General features: G+C 43.5%; 1 protein-coding gene across 1 annotated transcript in view; it reads left to right on the forward strand.

Annotated features, from left to right (window-relative positions):
- Positions 1–12,624, forward strand: part of LOC103542958 (clathrin heavy chain 2-like) — a 47,753-nt gene extending 35,129 nt beyond the window's left edge. The window contains 6 exon segments of the mRNA XM_070628014.1: positions 1,845–2,006; positions 7,141–7,314; positions 8,056–8,253; positions 9,344–9,799; positions 10,971–11,093; positions 12,610–12,624. Of these exon segments, the coding sequence (XP_070484115.1) occupies positions 1,845–2,006; positions 7,141–7,314; positions 8,056–8,253; positions 9,344–9,442 (633 nt within the window). The 3' untranslated portion in view covers positions 9,443–9,799; positions 10,971–11,093; positions 12,610–12,624.
- The last annotated feature ends 4,530 nt before the right edge of the window (positions 12,625–17,154 follow it).

The following is a 17,154-nucleotide window of genomic DNA, read 5'->3' on the forward strand; positions in this document are numbered from 1 at the left end:
GTGGATTTTGGCCCACAGGCCTTAGTTTGCCACCCCGTGTCTAAACATTTGCAAATGCTACTACTCCTCTCTCTGAAACCACTTTTCCTCCTCACCTGGTTAGCTCTCGTCACTTACTGAGAAGCCTTCCCTGACTCACCGAACTCGTGAGGTCATAGCAATCTCGCTCTTTCATGAGTCATAGGAGTCAATACCCTATATTACAACTGCTTGCTTCTTTGCTGGAAACCCTCATCATGTGTCCTTAAGGAAATGGTCTGTGTTGTATTCATTTTCTTTATCCTTAGCCCCTCGCACAGAGCCTGTCACAAAGAAAGCATTTTTGTGTTGAATCCTTGGCAGCTATGGTTTTTGTTTTGTCTTAACCCAAAGCACACATAACACTCACAGGAGATCCATCCCCATGAGGTGGACCTCACCTAACAGGAGCCTGAGGCTTAGAAGCAGGTCACTGCCCAAGGCTACACATGTAGCCTGTGGGTCTGCGAGTACAGGTGGAGTAAGAGCCCAGGGCTCCAGGCTTGATCTCAGGTGTTCTCTCTGCTTTGCCTTCTCATCTGGGCTTCAGCTTCATCTTCTCTAGCACTGGGATTCAAGTCTACTGTCGCCATGTTGCCGAAAATCTTCCCATTGTCTCCTAGGGAGAGGAAATCTTGTTCTGTCCTTATTCTCATTTTAAAATGTCCTTGTTCATTCTTCTGTTAGAGTGTACACCATTTGTCTATGGGTTTCTGCTGTGTTACTCTCTACTCTGAGCCCTTGGTGACTGCTAGTCTACTTTCTGTCTCTCTAGATTTCTCTATTCTTGATATTTCATATGTGGAATCAGTTTGTGACTAGCTTCTTTCACTTTTCTTGTTTTCAAAGTTCATCCATGTTGTAGCATGAATCAATGTTTTGTGTAGTAGTTTTAATGTGTGTGCAATAGAAAAGATCTTTAAAAAGAAAAAAGTTGAAGCTTTTGTCCCCCCCCCCCCACCTTTTTTGTGGTGAGGAAGATTGGCCCTGAGCCAACATCTGTTGCCAGTCTTCCCCTATTTTGTATGTGGGACGCCACCACAGCATGGCTTGATGAGCATTGTGTAGGTCCACACCCAGGATGCGAACCTGCAAACGCCAGGCCACTGAAGCAGAGTGCCTGAACTTAACGCTACGCCACTGGACCAGCTCCTTGTTTTCCCCTTTTAAGGAGATGTGGGTAGGTGGGGAATCAACTGAATATCTGAATTTTGCCCACAGACTGCTTTTGGAGGTTCATTTGGCAGAGATGCTGGTTTGAATGTTGAATTCTAGGAGCTTGAACTGTGATGCTTTCATGTTCCATTTACTTAGCTTTTTGAGCATTTAACATTGGATATAAATGTATTGAAATTCTTTGCTAGAAAATGTTAAGTTCTAAGTTTTATAAAAGATACAATTTTTGCTAATTAGAAATTTCAGAAAACATTATTTTCAAAATTAGCCCATAATCTCATCCTCCTGATTTAAACTATTCTTAACATGTTGGAGTTTTTCCTCCCAAAACTTAACTTTCTCTGAATGTATGTGTGTTTGTCTATGTGTGTATATATATGCATACTCACATATATATGTATCTGTGTGTATACACACACATTTACAAATTGAGATCGTCTATCTTACTGTTTTGTAGTCTTTTTCTCTGGTGTTTGTAGCCATCTTTCCCTATCAAATTCAGAGTTATTTCATGCCTTTTACTAGCTAATAAACTTATTTTTTATTAGAGGAACTATATCAACGTATGAGACTTTCATTTTAGAAACATTTTAACAATTGTTTATGTCCATCTCTTTTGTCTCCCGTTATTGCAAAATGTCTTTTCTTAGCAAAATCGTGTGGTTGGGGCAATGCAGCTCTACTCTGTGGATAGGAAGGTTTCACAAGCCATAGAAGGCCCTGCTGCTGCTTTTGCAGAGTTCAAGAGCGAGGGGAATGCCAAGCCTGCCACCCTTTTCTGCTTTGCTGTACGCAATCCCGCAGGGGGCAAGGTAAGATCTACTCTGTCTCCTCCTTCAGAAGAGTGTCCTGAGTCTGTCAGGAGTTTGTATGTGTGTAATTGGTAGCCGCTTAACCAACATTTCAAAACCAATTTATAACTGGGAGTGGGGAATGGTCTGCAGGTGCTTCATGTGAATGAAGCTCTTGCCGTGTTTAGAACCATTCACCTGTTGTACCTGTTGGTGGTTTCACAGCCAACCTTTGCATAAAGTTAGTGACCTCAAGTTGACTAGTGTTTAATTGGTCCCTTTCCCTAAGAGTCCTCTTGGACAGAGCCTGCTGAACCTGGGCTAGGTAAGCGGAGCCTGGTTTCTACTCTCACCCACCATCTCCTGGGAGCAATGGCTGTGACAGAGCCAGTGCAGCCATCCTTACCTAAGGCGTGGGTCCTACGTCACCGAGGCATGGTTCTGCCCAGATGGTGGGGTGGAGGTGAGACCCCAAGGGAGCTGCAGAGAGAAAGGCTGTGCCCTGGGGGCGAGTGGAGTGTTGTCAGGCTCCGAGGCATGGCCAGCACCTGTTTGGCAAGGCTGCTGTGGGCAGAGATGTGGAGGTATAAGAGTTCATGATGCTGGGGAGACTTGGGGTTGCACCAGGGTTGTGGCTCATCTGGAGAGCTGCCTCAAAACAGAGTCCTTATCCCAGTAAACTCTTGTCAAAAACGCTTCCTGAAATCGTTGTTTTGGGTTGGTCACCAGCCCTGAAGTGTTCCCCAGAGAAGAGTTCTAATCAGTATGCGGCTTTCCAAACCTCCTCTTCGTAGGTCCTCGTACTTGGGTACTTTGGTCTCTTGTGTAACGTACTTCATGCTCTCCTTGGTTGAGAACCAATAGAAGAATAGGACTCAGGTAAAAATACCAGCCTACACAAAGAGCTTGCTACTGTATCACCTCAGAATGAGACTTTTCACCTCCTCACAGAGAGTTAGGTGGCCACAGGCTCCCTTGTAGGAGCAGAACCTGCCCACCAAGCTCCCTGTGAAGAAAAGAGCACACCAGAAACACCCTCTGTAGGTGGACGGCGGCCCTGGGCAGAGAAGGGCTCCTAAGGCAGGCGGGCTCCCTTATCTCTGAGACTCGACTGCCAGGCAGGCCCCTCCTTCAGGGTGGAGCTGCGGCCAGGGGCAGTCTTTCCTGGCAGCCCCTTCCACCACACAGACCCCCGCAGCATCTGTCCCAAGTGCTGCCTATTTTGTGATTGAATGTCACTTCCCCTACCACAGTGGAAGGTGTGTGGTCCATTCAGTGGTTTCCTGCGCCTGTGCCCCTTGCACATGCCTGCCTTCTGATTCAGCCTAGCTGTACTTACTGAGGGCTCTGCAGTCTCCGTGTATGGATCTGAGTTTTGTCTGGACACCAGTTCCTTGTTGCTAACTTTCTCACAGGTGGGCGCCACTTGTCCATAGACGTGCCCTTCTCCCACCACCTCCGTAAGAAGCCTGGCTTCCCTTCCCACAGCCCCATTTCTGTTGGCAGTGCCACCATCCTTCCCAACTCCCAAGCAAGAAACCACTCTCAAGCTCCTTTCTGTTCTTGTTGGCACTGTTCAGCCTTTAGCAATTCTCACGTCTGTGGTCGACTAGGCCCTTGTCACTCATATTTGGGTTAGAAAATAGCCATTTATTAAGTCCTCAGACCCACTCTGCCCATCGAAAAGGATTTTCCTAAACTACCATTTATCTGAAAGTGCCCCTCTTCAGGGAGCTTCGGTCTCCCCCCATTTTGACCTACAGTAGCCCCTAGTCACTCGCTGCGTCATCCCTCTGCCGTCTGGCCCGTCTCTCAGAGTTCATCCTCTGGTTGCCTCAAGCCTCTTTGGTATTTCCCCTTCTCTCTGCTGGGCCAAATCCAGACTGTCCTTAAGTGTACACTCATCCGTTTGCTTCACTGAGCCTCCTCTCCAACCCTTGAGTTTTGTGTCTCTGATCCACCTCTACTCGGGACTTTTTCCAGACTTGTTTTAGCTATGATAACTTTCCGTTAGATGAAAGGAACCTGAAACTGTTCTGATAAAAGCAGAGATGGGCTGCCTCATCTACTCTTTCTTCCAGAATCTCCAGAGTTCCTTACATCCTCCAGCATAACCTTGAAAAACTCAGGCTCTGCCACGACTGACTCTCTTGTGAGTTTGGCATTCAGTCGTGTGGTCCTGTCTACTAACTGATTTGTGTTAGCCTGAGCTGTGTCCAGGAGGTCAGAGTGGCAGAGCTGGAAGAGACAGCAGATCCGTTGGAGCCCTTTGTTTCATGGGCATCTGCACTGAGGCCCAGAGAGGGGAGAAGTGACTTGGTCAGCAAGCTGGAACTAAATGTTTCTCAGGCTTCCTGGCATTGGTTCTTTCTGTTGTACTTGGTGATAGGGAGCAGGTTAGTGAATAACATAAGCACCTTGACCGTTTGTTTGAATGTAAGTTTTATCATTAGTCATACAGAGCGTGGACCTAAGGCTCTGCTCACCACTGTTCATTGGTTAGCATCAGTCTGCCACCAAGAACGTTTACTTGGATTGACCTAAAATCTCTTTCCTAGTTGCACATAATCGAAGTCGGACAGCCCGCAGCAGGAAACCAACCTTTTATAAAGAAAGCTGTGGATATGTTTTTCCCCTCTAGAGGCTCAGACAGATTTCCCAGTGGCTATGCAAGTGTGAATGTACTGCTCTCTGAGTTTGAGTGAATCATAGATCTCACAGATAGTGGCCTCTTGTGCCTCAGAACGTGTCAGAGTAGATATATTAGAACACAGAGAAGATGACAGTGATACTAGAGCACAGAGAAGATGATGTTGATACTAGAACACGGAGAAGATGACATTGATATTAGCACACAGAGAAGATGACAGTGATACTGGAACACGGAGAAGATGACATTGATATTAGCACACAGAGAAGATGACAGTGATACTAGAACACGGAGAAGATGACATTGATATTAGAACGTAGGGAAGATGCCGTTGAGGCTCGCCTTCTAGCTCAGGCTGCCTCAGCACTCTCTGATGAGGAGCACTCTTTTCTGCCAGCAGGACTTTTTCCAGCTAACATACCAAAGTCCCAGGTCTTTTCCATTTTATTATAAAAGGTTAGATGTTCACTGTGGTACAAAAATATATAAAGAAGAAATCAATAATCTGTAGCTGAACCAATTGGATGTGAAATATATCAAAGATCTGACTACTTTTTATATAAGAACTTTAGTTGTAAACCGTTTCTGAACAAAATTGGGATCACACTATATGTGTAAAATTATGTGATCTACTCTCTTTTTTTTACTCTTTTGCTCGGTACATTATAGGCATTTCCATAAGGTGTTACATTCTTTGTGAATATTGGGGGAAATGAACAATTATTTTTAGGGATGTACCATAATTGTAGGATGTTTCAATTATTTCCTTTTTTTCTGTTTCAAGTATTTGTCCATATTAATGATAATTTCTTTAAGCTAGATTTCTGGAAGTAGTTACATAATCAAAGAATGCGATTTTTTTCCCAGAGTGAAATTGGCTTTTTTTCTGTCTTACAAAAATATACATTGTCCGTAAATTTCCAACAGTATCAGTAAGTGTAACAGCAGAATTAAATAACTGAAATCCTGCCACAGCTGATACTTTTGCCCATCCCTTGGGAATATCTTCACGTGCATGCATTTATGCAGATATATACAAGTAGACTCCTATGAAATGGCTTTGCACTTTACAACCTTCTCTCACTATGTTGTAGACCATTCTATGCCAATAAAATACACGTATGTATTTAATGTCTGCACCGTCTGTTCTGTGGATGTGCTATAACTCATTTAGGCAATCCTTTGTGATGGGTATTTACATTTACAGTAAACACTTATGGGAATATTGTTGTCCATACCTCTTTGTGCATTGGTCCAAAAATCCAAGGATAAACTCCTAAAAATGAAACTGGTAGGTCAGGGACGTGTGCATGTCACTGACTCTCATGATCATGCCGGCCAGTTCACACTCTGCCGACGCCACCTCTCAGAGCTGGACAGTGTCCAGCGGTGTTCATGTCCTTCCTGAGATTATTGTGAAGATGGAATGGGTTTACCAGTCATTCATATGCATCTTGTTAATTGCCTCTTCCTGATCTTAGCGTTTTCCCTCTTTATCTTATTTGTAAGAACTCTCCATAGTTTTGGAATACTAAGTGCCTGATGTGTTTCAAATAAACGTTTTTTCCCAGTCATAACAAAAGTTTATTTGTGGTATGTCCCACCTTGTAGAAGTTTTGCATTTTTATGTGGCTTTGGTATCATGTTTTGAAAAGAATTCTACACCACAAGATGATCAAAATGTTCATATTTTCTTCTATTGCTCTCTTAGCTTTAATTTTTATTTAAAAATCTTTGACCTATCTGGGATTTACTTTGATCTGAAGAGTAAGATAGGGGTACAGTTCTTTACCCTCATTCCCCATCCTCAGATAGCCAGCTGGTTATATCAACATCGTATACTGATTAAAGTCTGTTTTCCATGGATATGAAATACCTACTCATTCATGTTAAATTTTTAGATATGTTTGATTCTATTTCAGAGTTCTCAATTAAGTTCCATCTTATCTCTTCCTATGCTAATTATTTCATAGTACAACATATTTTAAATTACCGTAAGTTTTATAATAATCTAATTGGGCAAATTTATCTGTCTTTCTCCCACTCTGTCAGGATTTCCTGTGTGTGAAGTATTTTTCTGTGAGAGTCAATGGCCTTGGCAGAGGTCAAAGGTTAATAAGTGGTGGTAGAGGGCAGGCTGGAATGTGAACTCAGTGTTTGAGGTTTTTATCCAGAACTTTTCCCTTATTTTATGAATTTGCAGCTTGCTTTGGATTTGGTTAGAAACCAGGGAAAGGATAGCTCTACCTGAAAAATAGATAGAACAGCCTGATTTATTGGACCTTTATTTGAGAGTGGTTGGGAAAAGGATTGGCTTGAAAACTAGTTCTCAGTGGGGTAGGACTAGAATCAACTTGGGATCCATGTCTCAGGGACGCACTGCTCCCAGCGATGTTAAATGATCTTTTGGTCTAAAAACTCAAAAGTCCTCTTTTATCGTTCTTGAGCTCTTTTGCTTTATTTGGCTTCTCCCTACTTTTCCACCTGTTCTCTATCTTCTTATAGATTGGAGTTAAACATGGTATTATTTACGTGATCACAAAGTATAGCTATCTTCATATGTATGACCTGGAGTCTGGCATGTGCATCTACATGAACCATGTTAGTGCTGACACAATCTTTGTAACTGCTCCACATGAACCTACCTCTGGAATTATTAGTGTCAACAAAAAGGGACAGGTATGTAACTTTGAGGGTTCATCTCCCACCTTTTTCATTCACTGGAGACTGGAGCTTAACTTTTCCTCCTTCTCCAAAAAAAGTGATCAGGTGTAGTTAGCTCCAGTTATTAAACTTAACTCATGTCTCCCTTCTTCATATCATCACTTCACCTCTCAGACAGCACCGTTCCTAAGACAGAATTGATTCTCAGAAGAGAAGAGCTCCCTTCCTGCATGATGCTTCTGCCAGTGGAGCAGCAGTTCTAATGCACACCACCAACATCTTCGGGCCACGCACACGTTGACTGAGGAGGGTTGAAAAAGCAGATACTATGCTACCTAGGTTACCTTTCTCAACCAAAGTTAAAAAGACAGTTAAAAGAAGAAAATCTGTGCTTAAAAAAAAATTTGAGAGGAAAAATTGTCAATTCCACCCAAACGGGTCATTTTGGCATGGTTGTCATCCCAAATGCATCTCTAGTTAATGCCCATGCAACTTTATATTTCTCTCATTTAATATTTTTATAGTCTTTTAAACAACTGTGTAGAACCCCACGCTGTAGTAGTACCATGATGTTCTATTGTGTTACCTTTAGGCGTTAGGCCCCTTTGCATTCTGTCACCATTAAGGCCAGCGTTGTGAGTGTGCTCAGCATGAGCCTTAGACCTTTGCTGATACTCCTGTGAGTTGAATGTAGCGGTGTGTGTGTATGGAGCACTTTTCTAGGCTTAACTAGTCTCATTTGTTGGGTCCTTGTAGGTGCTGTCAGTTCGTGTTGAGGAAGATAACATTGTGAATTATGCAACCAACGTGCTTCAGAATCCAAACCTTGGTCTGCATTTGGCCATTTTTGGTAACCTCGCTGGGGCAGAGGAGTTATTTGAGAGAAAATTCAGTACCCTGTTTGCACGGGGGAGCAGTGCTGAAACTGCCAAAGTAGCAGCATCTGCACCAAAGGTAACAACACTTGAACATGTGTGCCATCCTGAGAGTGAAACAAATCCTAAAAGCTTTCCATTACTGATGCTGTAGTATCGTGGTGTTCTGTTAGTTTTCGGCTTTACAGTGTTCTGCCAATGGCATGACAGTAATGGAAACAAATGAACAAAAAGCACAATCTTGCTGCAATGATGTAGTCTTTTTCGTTTTCTTCCACTTCTTGTCTATGTGCATACATATTTCTCACCCAACTTCTTAGCTTAGCAAATACATAACTGTCTAATACATCAAGTGGTTGTACCCTGTTTTATTTAGTCGTATTTCTGCTCTGGACTTTCTCCACTCTTCTGAAGTACAACAGTACGGCTTAGGGCATTTTCTTTCTTTTATTTTTTTTATTAAGATTGGCGCCTAAGCTGACATCTGTTGCCAGTCATCCTTTTTTTTTTTCTTCTTCTCCCCAGAGCCCCCTAGTACATAGTTGTATATTCTAGTTGTAGGCCCTTCTGGTTGTGATATGTGGGATGTTACCTCAGCATGGCCTGACGAGCAGTGCCATGTCTGTGCCCAGGATCCAAACTAGTAAAGCCTTGGGCTGCCAAAGCAGAGTGCATGAACTTAACCTCTCTGCCACAGGGCCAGCACCCAAGCTTAGGGCATTTTCTTTGATTTGTTTCATTAGGATAAATTGTCCTGGGATTGGATCTTCTCCTGATGAGTAGTAGATAAAGGCTTTTCACTTGCTTCTCCTTGGAAGGATTTTTCCTGTCTTTTCAGTGATGCTTATGCACAAAACATTTCTAGCCTTCATCTGAGAGAATGTAGTGATGGTAGAACTCCGCTACTGCGGCACTGATGCAGAAACCTGATTCCCCCTGCCATCTGCTAGGGGAGATGGAGGACCCTAAGTAGAGACAGCCCCTGGGACTGAGACCACTGCAATGGGGTCGTTGCTGAAGGCAGAAGCCGTTGCCTTGCTAGAGGACTTTTTGTCACTGATAATTCAGTACAGAATTTCTCTTGGCAGACTTTTTTTATACAATCAAGTTAAATGAAGGGATGACCTGTGACTACAACAAAACGACCTGCATTTCCATTTGTTATTAAGGAATCCTGCATACCAACGACACGGTTCAGAAGTTCCAGAGTATCCCACCCAGCCTGGGCAGGCTTCTCCTCCGCTCCAGTCCTTTGGAATCCTGCTTGACCAGGTCAGCTCAGCCAACTTGAATCCTTAGAACTCTGCCGTCCAGTTCTTCAGCAGTGGCGCAAGAACTCTTAGAAAAGCAGCTGAAGGAAGACAAGGTGCAGACACTTGTGAAATCACAGCCCCCAGCACAGTTTGAAGACTAGGTCCAGGCTCACTATTCCTCTCGTCCTAATCTCGCCTTGTCCCTTTGGCACACTGCAGCCGGAGTGTTCCAAAGAACTTGGAGATTTGGTCAAAACTGCTGACCCTACACTCGCTCTGAGTGTGTACCTTCAGGCAAACGTGCCAAGCGAAGTTATCCAGTGTTTTGCAGAAACAGGCCAATTCCAAAAAATTGTGCTCTGTGCCAAAAAGGTAATGTGTGTTTAACCATTAGCATTTCACAGATAGTTAATTTGTGGTTGGGTGGTTGCTGATTCTGAAGTTTATAGAATGCCCTTCTGCGTGAGTACTCTTGTCTGAGAGAGTTGTCAGTGCTGCTGTTTACCTCTGTCACTCGTTGATAATGGTCGTATTTTATTTTTCTCAGTTTTTTATTTTCCTGTCTTCTGTTTACAGTCTTCCCATCTCTTTTCCATTTGGGGCTTTCTTGTCATTTTCTCTTGTTCTTTTTCTCCCTTCTCCGTTCCCCCTCAGCGCCCTCTGTGTGTTAGTTCGATGTTTTGGTGGGCTCCCAGGCTTTATCCCCGCAGCCCACTGGCCACTGTGCTGGGTGTTGATTGGAGCTTGCACACTGGCTGGGGTGCCTTCTTTGTGGTCTGGGCTGTTTGTGTAGTTGACTGTGCCTCTGTGTACATGGAATCTGTACTCTGGGTTGCATGTTATGTTTGGCAGAGGGCCAGCACAAACACATAGCACATAGCATTCTTTATTTCTTTGTTTGAAACAAAGGATGGGGAAGTTTTTTCTTTTTTTTATCAGCACCGAAAAACATTAAATCTTTATAATAATAAATAAATCATCTCCCCCTCCCTTTTACATGCAGCTGAAAAATGATGACAGGCTAGGAACGGAATATTTTGAACTTTGTACTGTTGAAATTATCGCTCATTTAATCATCATTAGCTAACAGTCACTAAATGTACATATTAAGGAAATTATATATAGAATACTGTGAAAACAGTAAAAGACTGAGATTTGCCCGTATCTGCTCAGGAAGTCCCTTCACTCCCAAGTGTCATGGTATGTTGTCCTTTCAGCTTCCAAGTTTACTGCTAGTCCTGTTTCTCCTCCTTCTGCTCTTCCTTTAGTTTCCCAGTGCCGGAGCTTCCAGAGCCTTCTTGCTCAGATGCCGTCTTTTTGTGTGCCATTTCGAAGCACTTCAGTGATGCTAGCTGAAGGGAAGATGCTGCCTACCTTATGTTTTCTCCTGTTTCACTATCTTTTTCGAGCCAAGAATGCTTTCATTTTGGAAATCTCTTCTTTTAGCTTGTTGCACTCATCAGCAGGCAATTGGGAACTACTTTTTTTTTTAACACTGAAGGTGTTTTGTTTATTTTCCCAATGGCTGTCTCCTTGCTTCTAGGTTGGCTATGCCCTAGACCGGATCTTTTTGCTGAGGAGTGTGATGAGGATCAGCCCAGACCAGGGCCTACAGTTTTCTCAAATGCTCGTGTAGGGTGAACAGCCACTGGCCAACACTGACCAGGTGAGCCTGGCTTGAGGCAGCTTTCCGTGGCTTTGTATAGCCGTCTAGAAGAGTCTCTTTTATTTATTTTCCTGTTCCCAGTGTCTCGATTGTTTTCTTTGCTTGCTTGCTATTAATCTTCCAGTTTTAAAAAATCTGACGTACTAGGGGAGCTTGTCTTCTAGTCTTTTATTATTTGAATACTTGTTGTTTCCCTTTGTTTTGAAGTATTTTAGATTGTGTGTTGAGTTGTGAGGGTCTTGTTTCTGTGTGGTGATTGGTGGTAGGGTGTGAGGATGTCGTTTTACGATGGTAATCCCACCTGCACCCTAGTCACCACCTTGTTATCCCTTGTGACAAGAGGCCTGAGCTTTGCCTGAGTGCCTGGTCATGGTGAGTGCCCTCAAGTCTGCAGACTTTCATCTCATGGCTGTCTGACTAACCTGGAGTCAGATAAACGTAAGCCTGTTGTTTTAGTATAACCTACTTAGTATTTAGATGTGAACACATGACAAGCCACCTTCAGTACACTGTGTCCAAGGGGCTCTCGGTAATACAGAGGTATGTAACGAAGCTTGAAGCAAGGCAACAAGACCAACAGCCTGTATAGGAATAAATACGATTATATTGGGTTTATATGTCTTGGAATTTGCAGATATTTTGGAGATCATGATTAAGGGGTTTGAACCAAATGTATGTAGATCTCAAGGGGAAGGAAGGCTCCAGTTTACACCTGGATTGTATTTCATATTTTTAAAGTATTTTTATTAGAAGCTTTCCTGATATACTTTGAATATGGGAACAATTACTCAATTAGTACATTTATTACCTATATATCACCTCTTATTAAGGCTTTTTAATTCTTTAACATCAGTTTAACCTTAATGATTGGCGTCTAAGTCAATGTTTGGATTTTCCCAGTTGTGTCTGAATAAAATACCGATAGTATATGGGCTACACACCAGGTATTGACTTGCCTCTAGGATTTGATTAAGGAATGGATTGTTAAGATTGCTTGACTACTTCAGAGGATTCTGGGGATTCATATGTGACAAAAGTACATTCTTTAATCTACTCGAGTAAAATGCCTTGTTGGTGAATATGACGTAGGTGATGAAATTTCACAGAATTACCTACTATTAAAGAATAGCTATGAATTACATTAATTTTTTTTTTAAGATTTTGTTTTTTCCTTTTCCTCCCCAATGCCCCCTGGTACATAGTAGTATATTCTTAGTTGTGGGTCCTTCTAGCTGTGGCATGTGGGACGCCGCCTCAGCATGGCCTGATGAGCAGTGCCATGTCCGCACCCAGGATTCGAACCGGTGAAACCCTAGGCCACCACAGCAGAGTGCGCGAACTTAACCACTCGGCCACGGGACTGGCCCCAAATTACATGAATTTTGATGATGTAAGAAAATGCAGAAGAAGGAACCAATTGTTGAATTTCTAAATGAGATTCAATTTCAGGAACTATTTCAATAGGAAAACAGAACAGTTTCCTTTGAGTAAGTATGTGGCTTGCGATCTGTTTCAGATTGTAGCCGTTTTCATGGAAAACAGTTTAATTCAGGAGTGGACTTCCTTCTTGTTGGACGCCTTGAAGAATAATCGCCCATCTGAGGGGCACCTCCAGACTCGCCTTTTGGAAATGAACCTGATTCATGCACCCCAGGCAAGTGACATTTCTAGGCTGAAACCAAGGGCCTGCACACTTATCTCGCTTCTGCATGGGACTCACACACTGAGAGGGAGTGGCTTTGGGCTGGGTTGTGCTTGTGCCAGGGCTTTTTCTTTGCCTGAGTGGACATTGTCCAGGATTTTCCTGCCAGGGACTCTCAGAATCCACGGTGCAAGACTTTCATAGAAACAGTTACAATTAGGGCATCATTTCTTTTCCTTTTTTTTTCTCGTTGTGATAAAATATATGTAACAAAATTGACCATTTTAACCATTTTTAAGTGTGCAATTAAATGGCATTAGGTACATTTGCGATGTTGTACAACCATCACCACTATAAATTTCCAGATCTTTTTCATCACCACAAACGGAAATTCTGTACCCATTAAGCAATAAGTCTCCGTCCCCTCCCCCATCCTCTGGTAACGTCGGTTTTACTTTCTGTCTCTATGAATCTGCCTGTTCTAGACACTTCATATAAGTGAAATCATACAGTATTTGTCCTTTAGTGTCTGACTTTTTTCACTTAGCATAGTATTTTCCAGCTTCATCCATGTTGTAGCATATATCAGAATTTCATTCCTTTTTAAGGCTGAATAATAATCCATTGTACATATATGCCACATTTTGTTTATCTACTCATCTTTTGGTGGACACTTGGGTTGTTTTCACCTTTTGGTTGTTGTGAATAGTGCTGCTATGAACATTGGTGTACAACTATCAGTTTGAGGCCCTGTTTCAGTTCTTTTTGGCATATACCCCGAAGTGGAATTGCTGAATCATATATAATTCTATGTGTAACTTGTTGAGGTACCACCATAGTGTATTCCAAGCAGCTGCACCATTTACATTCCCACCAGTTAGTGTATGAGGGGTCCAGTTTCTCCGTATCCTTGCCAATGCTTATTGTTTTCTGTGCATGTGGTTTTTTTTTTTTTTTTAAATAATAGCTATCCTAATGGGTGTGAAGTGGTATCTCATTATGGTGAGGCATTTCTTGACCTGACAGTTGGAGAGGAGGTGTGATTAAATCATTTGGATATACATGAAAGAAAAGAGTTTGGGGGAATTTATATCAAGCTGTTAACCATGGTTGTCTGAGTGGATAGGATTGTAGAAGTTCACTTTGTTCTTATCTGTCTTCCCATTTGCTTTTCTTTAACAATCATATATTTTTTTTCCATTAGGAAACGATATGTTAATTATGTTGTTCTGTTACCTCAGGTTATTCAAATCCACAAGTTAGCTGCTGCTGTGGGGTCAGATCCCAACTCTAGGACACACAAGTGCAGTTGATTTGTTGTTTGGTGTTCTGTTGAACTCTGATGACTTGGTGATGATAAATGACAGTTTTTAGTAAATGAGATTTGAGACAGAAACTAAGCACAACTCAGAAACTGAGCAGATAGACCTAAGGAGAGCCCTGACCTCAAAGGAGGGCAGCCTGGATGGGCATGCCACTGAGCATGGCACCCGAGAGGCTGGGGCAGTCCTCTCTGGAGGTTGGAGCTTGGTTGACATTTTCTTTTTGGTTTATCTATGTTTTCTAAGTTCTCTAAACTGCACTGTTGCTATAATAAAGGGGAAACGTTTCAAACAAGAGGGTAGTAAGGAATAGATATGAAGGAAACCAGAGGGTGGGGACGGCAGATAAGTGCCAGATGTTACAAAACTGCTCTCAGCACCTGATTTGGATCATTTCCTCCATAGGGAGCCCTGAGCGTGTGTAATCCTGGAGCATCATGGTGTTAGACTAGGTCTTTGGTTTCTACGTACTTGGTTGGTGTTCTGTATCCTGGAAGGAATGGGAAAGAGTGTGCTAGGCAGCCAGTGAAGCCCCCAAGCATGCATCTCATCAAGACTAGCTGCTAGTTAGACATGGAGGGTCAGATCACTCAGCAAGGCTGCAGAGTTCCTCTGTTGATGCATCTTCTTAGCACAGAGGTTACTTATTTAAAGATAATGTTAAGCCTCATCAAAATTCTTTCCAGGAGTGTTGTTTTTCAAATGCAACCTGCCACTCCTTATTCTGCGTTTAACCAGAGAAGTCTGGTAAACACAAATAGGATTTGTTAATTTCAGGTCTAATTCTGACTGTTACTAATCTGAGGCTTGAGCTCATTAAAGAAGGAGGCCTTGGTAGACTGGAGCTCTCACATTGACCTCCCAGAGAAAACTGTACAAATGCGATGGTTGAAAAGCCAGAGCAACAGTGTGCACTGATTCCAGTAACAGCGCTTCATGGCAGAGCCTCGGCCACAAATGCTGGGTCAGCTCTGCAACTAGGAGGACAGAGCCTTGTTGGGAGAGCCTCAGGTGACTTGGAATGACGGCCAGCACTCTGCTCAGGACCCACAAGCAGCTGCTGCTGCTCTGGAAGCATGGGTATGTGCAGGGGCCCAGACATGGGAAGCCTTTCCACTTCCCCTGAGTGCTGGTTCTGGAGGTGTGCCGGAGGCATGGTTGAGCAGCTGCTCTTAAAAAGTTATCATCAAAAAAAAAAAAAGTTATCATCATCAGTCAGACTTTCTTACTGAACTCACTGTTTCACAGGTTGCAGATGCCGTCCTTGGAAATCAGATGTTTACACATTATGATAGGGCCCATAACGCCCAGCTCTGTGAAAAGGCAGACCTCCTGCAGCGGGCACTAGAGCACTACACTGACCTGTGCGACATCAAGAGGGCTGTGGTCCACACTCACCTCCTCAGTCCTGAGGTATGGCATGCCCCTGGGGCACTCCCACTGTGGATGGCCTTCACCTGGCCATTAGGGTCACATGCTTCCAAATCTGCAAAGTTGGTGGTTATGGGAGTATGCCATGTGTCCTTCCTATGCATGAGCCTTGTCACTGCCATGTGCATTTCTCTTTCAGCCCACACACAAAACCCACTTGGCTCAGCCACACAGCTGGCCCTGTATCACCTCTTTCTTTCTGTCACCTTTGACTTAGTCTAATAGAGAGAACCTCTTACTGACAACTCTAGCAGGGATGTCTGAAACTGTTAGTGAGAGCTAAATAGCTATTGCATTCCAGTTTATAGAATAGGTTTAGTATCAACCATGGAGAGTCTCAGGGTCTCTGACAGCTTGTTAAACAGTTGAGGTCAGTGTCTTGTCCCAAGTCTACTCCCAGCTCCCACTTCTCACCACGAGGGACAGTTGCTTTTCTGTTCTTTCAAGTGGAAATTCTTGATATTTTTGACACTCAGAGGGAAAAATTGATCCGGTTATCTTTCCAGTGGTGGAAGCATCAAAGATGGTACATAGTTGTGGACAGACACTTCTTGCTTCCCATTGGCTTGTCAGCTTCTTTGGCTCCTTGTTGGTGGAGGATTCTCTGGCGTGCCTGTGTGCTCTGCTGTCCGCCAGCGTCAGACAGAACCTTCAGCTGTGTGTGCAGGTCACCTCCAAGTACCACGAGCAGCTGGGCACGCAGCCCCTGGTGGAACTGTTTGCATCCTTCAAGAGTTACGAAGGTAAGCTGTGCAGCCTCCAGCTGACCATGCCTCCTGTTCAGCTGTCACTGTCTGCCCGCCCAAACTAACAGTCTTCCTGCAAGCTGAGTGGGATGTAGCACTCACTGCCTCAGGTGTTGGTCAATGGCAGAAGATTCCCGCTCTCTTGTGTGTGTCACCCGGCTTAGGTAGCTCTTTTGGTTTTTGCAAACGAAGAAATCAGTTGGTTGGCGTTGGTGTGGGGAGACTTAGAATCCCCCTTGTGTCTCTGGAGTCTCTGTGAAATCCAGTGGCTCTGTTGCACGGTCTGCCACAGAGTTCACCTGAAACCCTGAACTAGTGGCACTGGAGTGCACAGCCTATAGAGGGTGAGTGTTTTGTGCTGGCCTCAGCCTGTCAATAACTAATATTGTGGCTGGACTGACCCTTGTGGTTCTTCTTATGATTGCAAGATGCCCTTAAGCATTAACCATCAGGAAACTTTGAAAAAATAAAGGTTTATTACTCACTGGACCTGGAAATTACATAGGACACCTGGGACTATGTAGTGAGGTTGCAGGTAAAGAGAGAGAGCACATAGGCCTGGGGTTCTGCTTTTCTTGAGGTCGAGGGTGGGGGACTAGGGTTTCATGGGCTTACTCTTTATTGGTGAATTTAAAACGTAAGGGCAGGAATTGAAAGCACAGGAAGAGAGCAAAGGAAAAATCAAGTGGCGCAAATGGTCAGTTATCAAAATCAACCAAGATCCCCAAAACAGGCGCCTCAGCTTGGGGAGAGGCAGCCTAGCTTGTGGCTGGCAGTGTGTTTATTAGAGATAACCCTCTTTGAAGTTGACCAATCAAAGCTTACGTCAGGCACTTGCGTTACAAAAAAGAAAAAGTCACCAGGGCTTATGACTTCCCCTAAGTGAGAACCCCACAGAGCTCCTGAGGAATGTGGTTGCT

Source organism: Equus przewalskii, chromosome 7, assembly GCF_037783145.1.
Source record: "Equus przewalskii isolate Varuska chromosome 7, EquPr2, whole genome shotgun sequence".
NCBI lineage: Eukaryota > Metazoa > Chordata > Mammalia > Perissodactyla > Equidae > Equus > Equus przewalskii.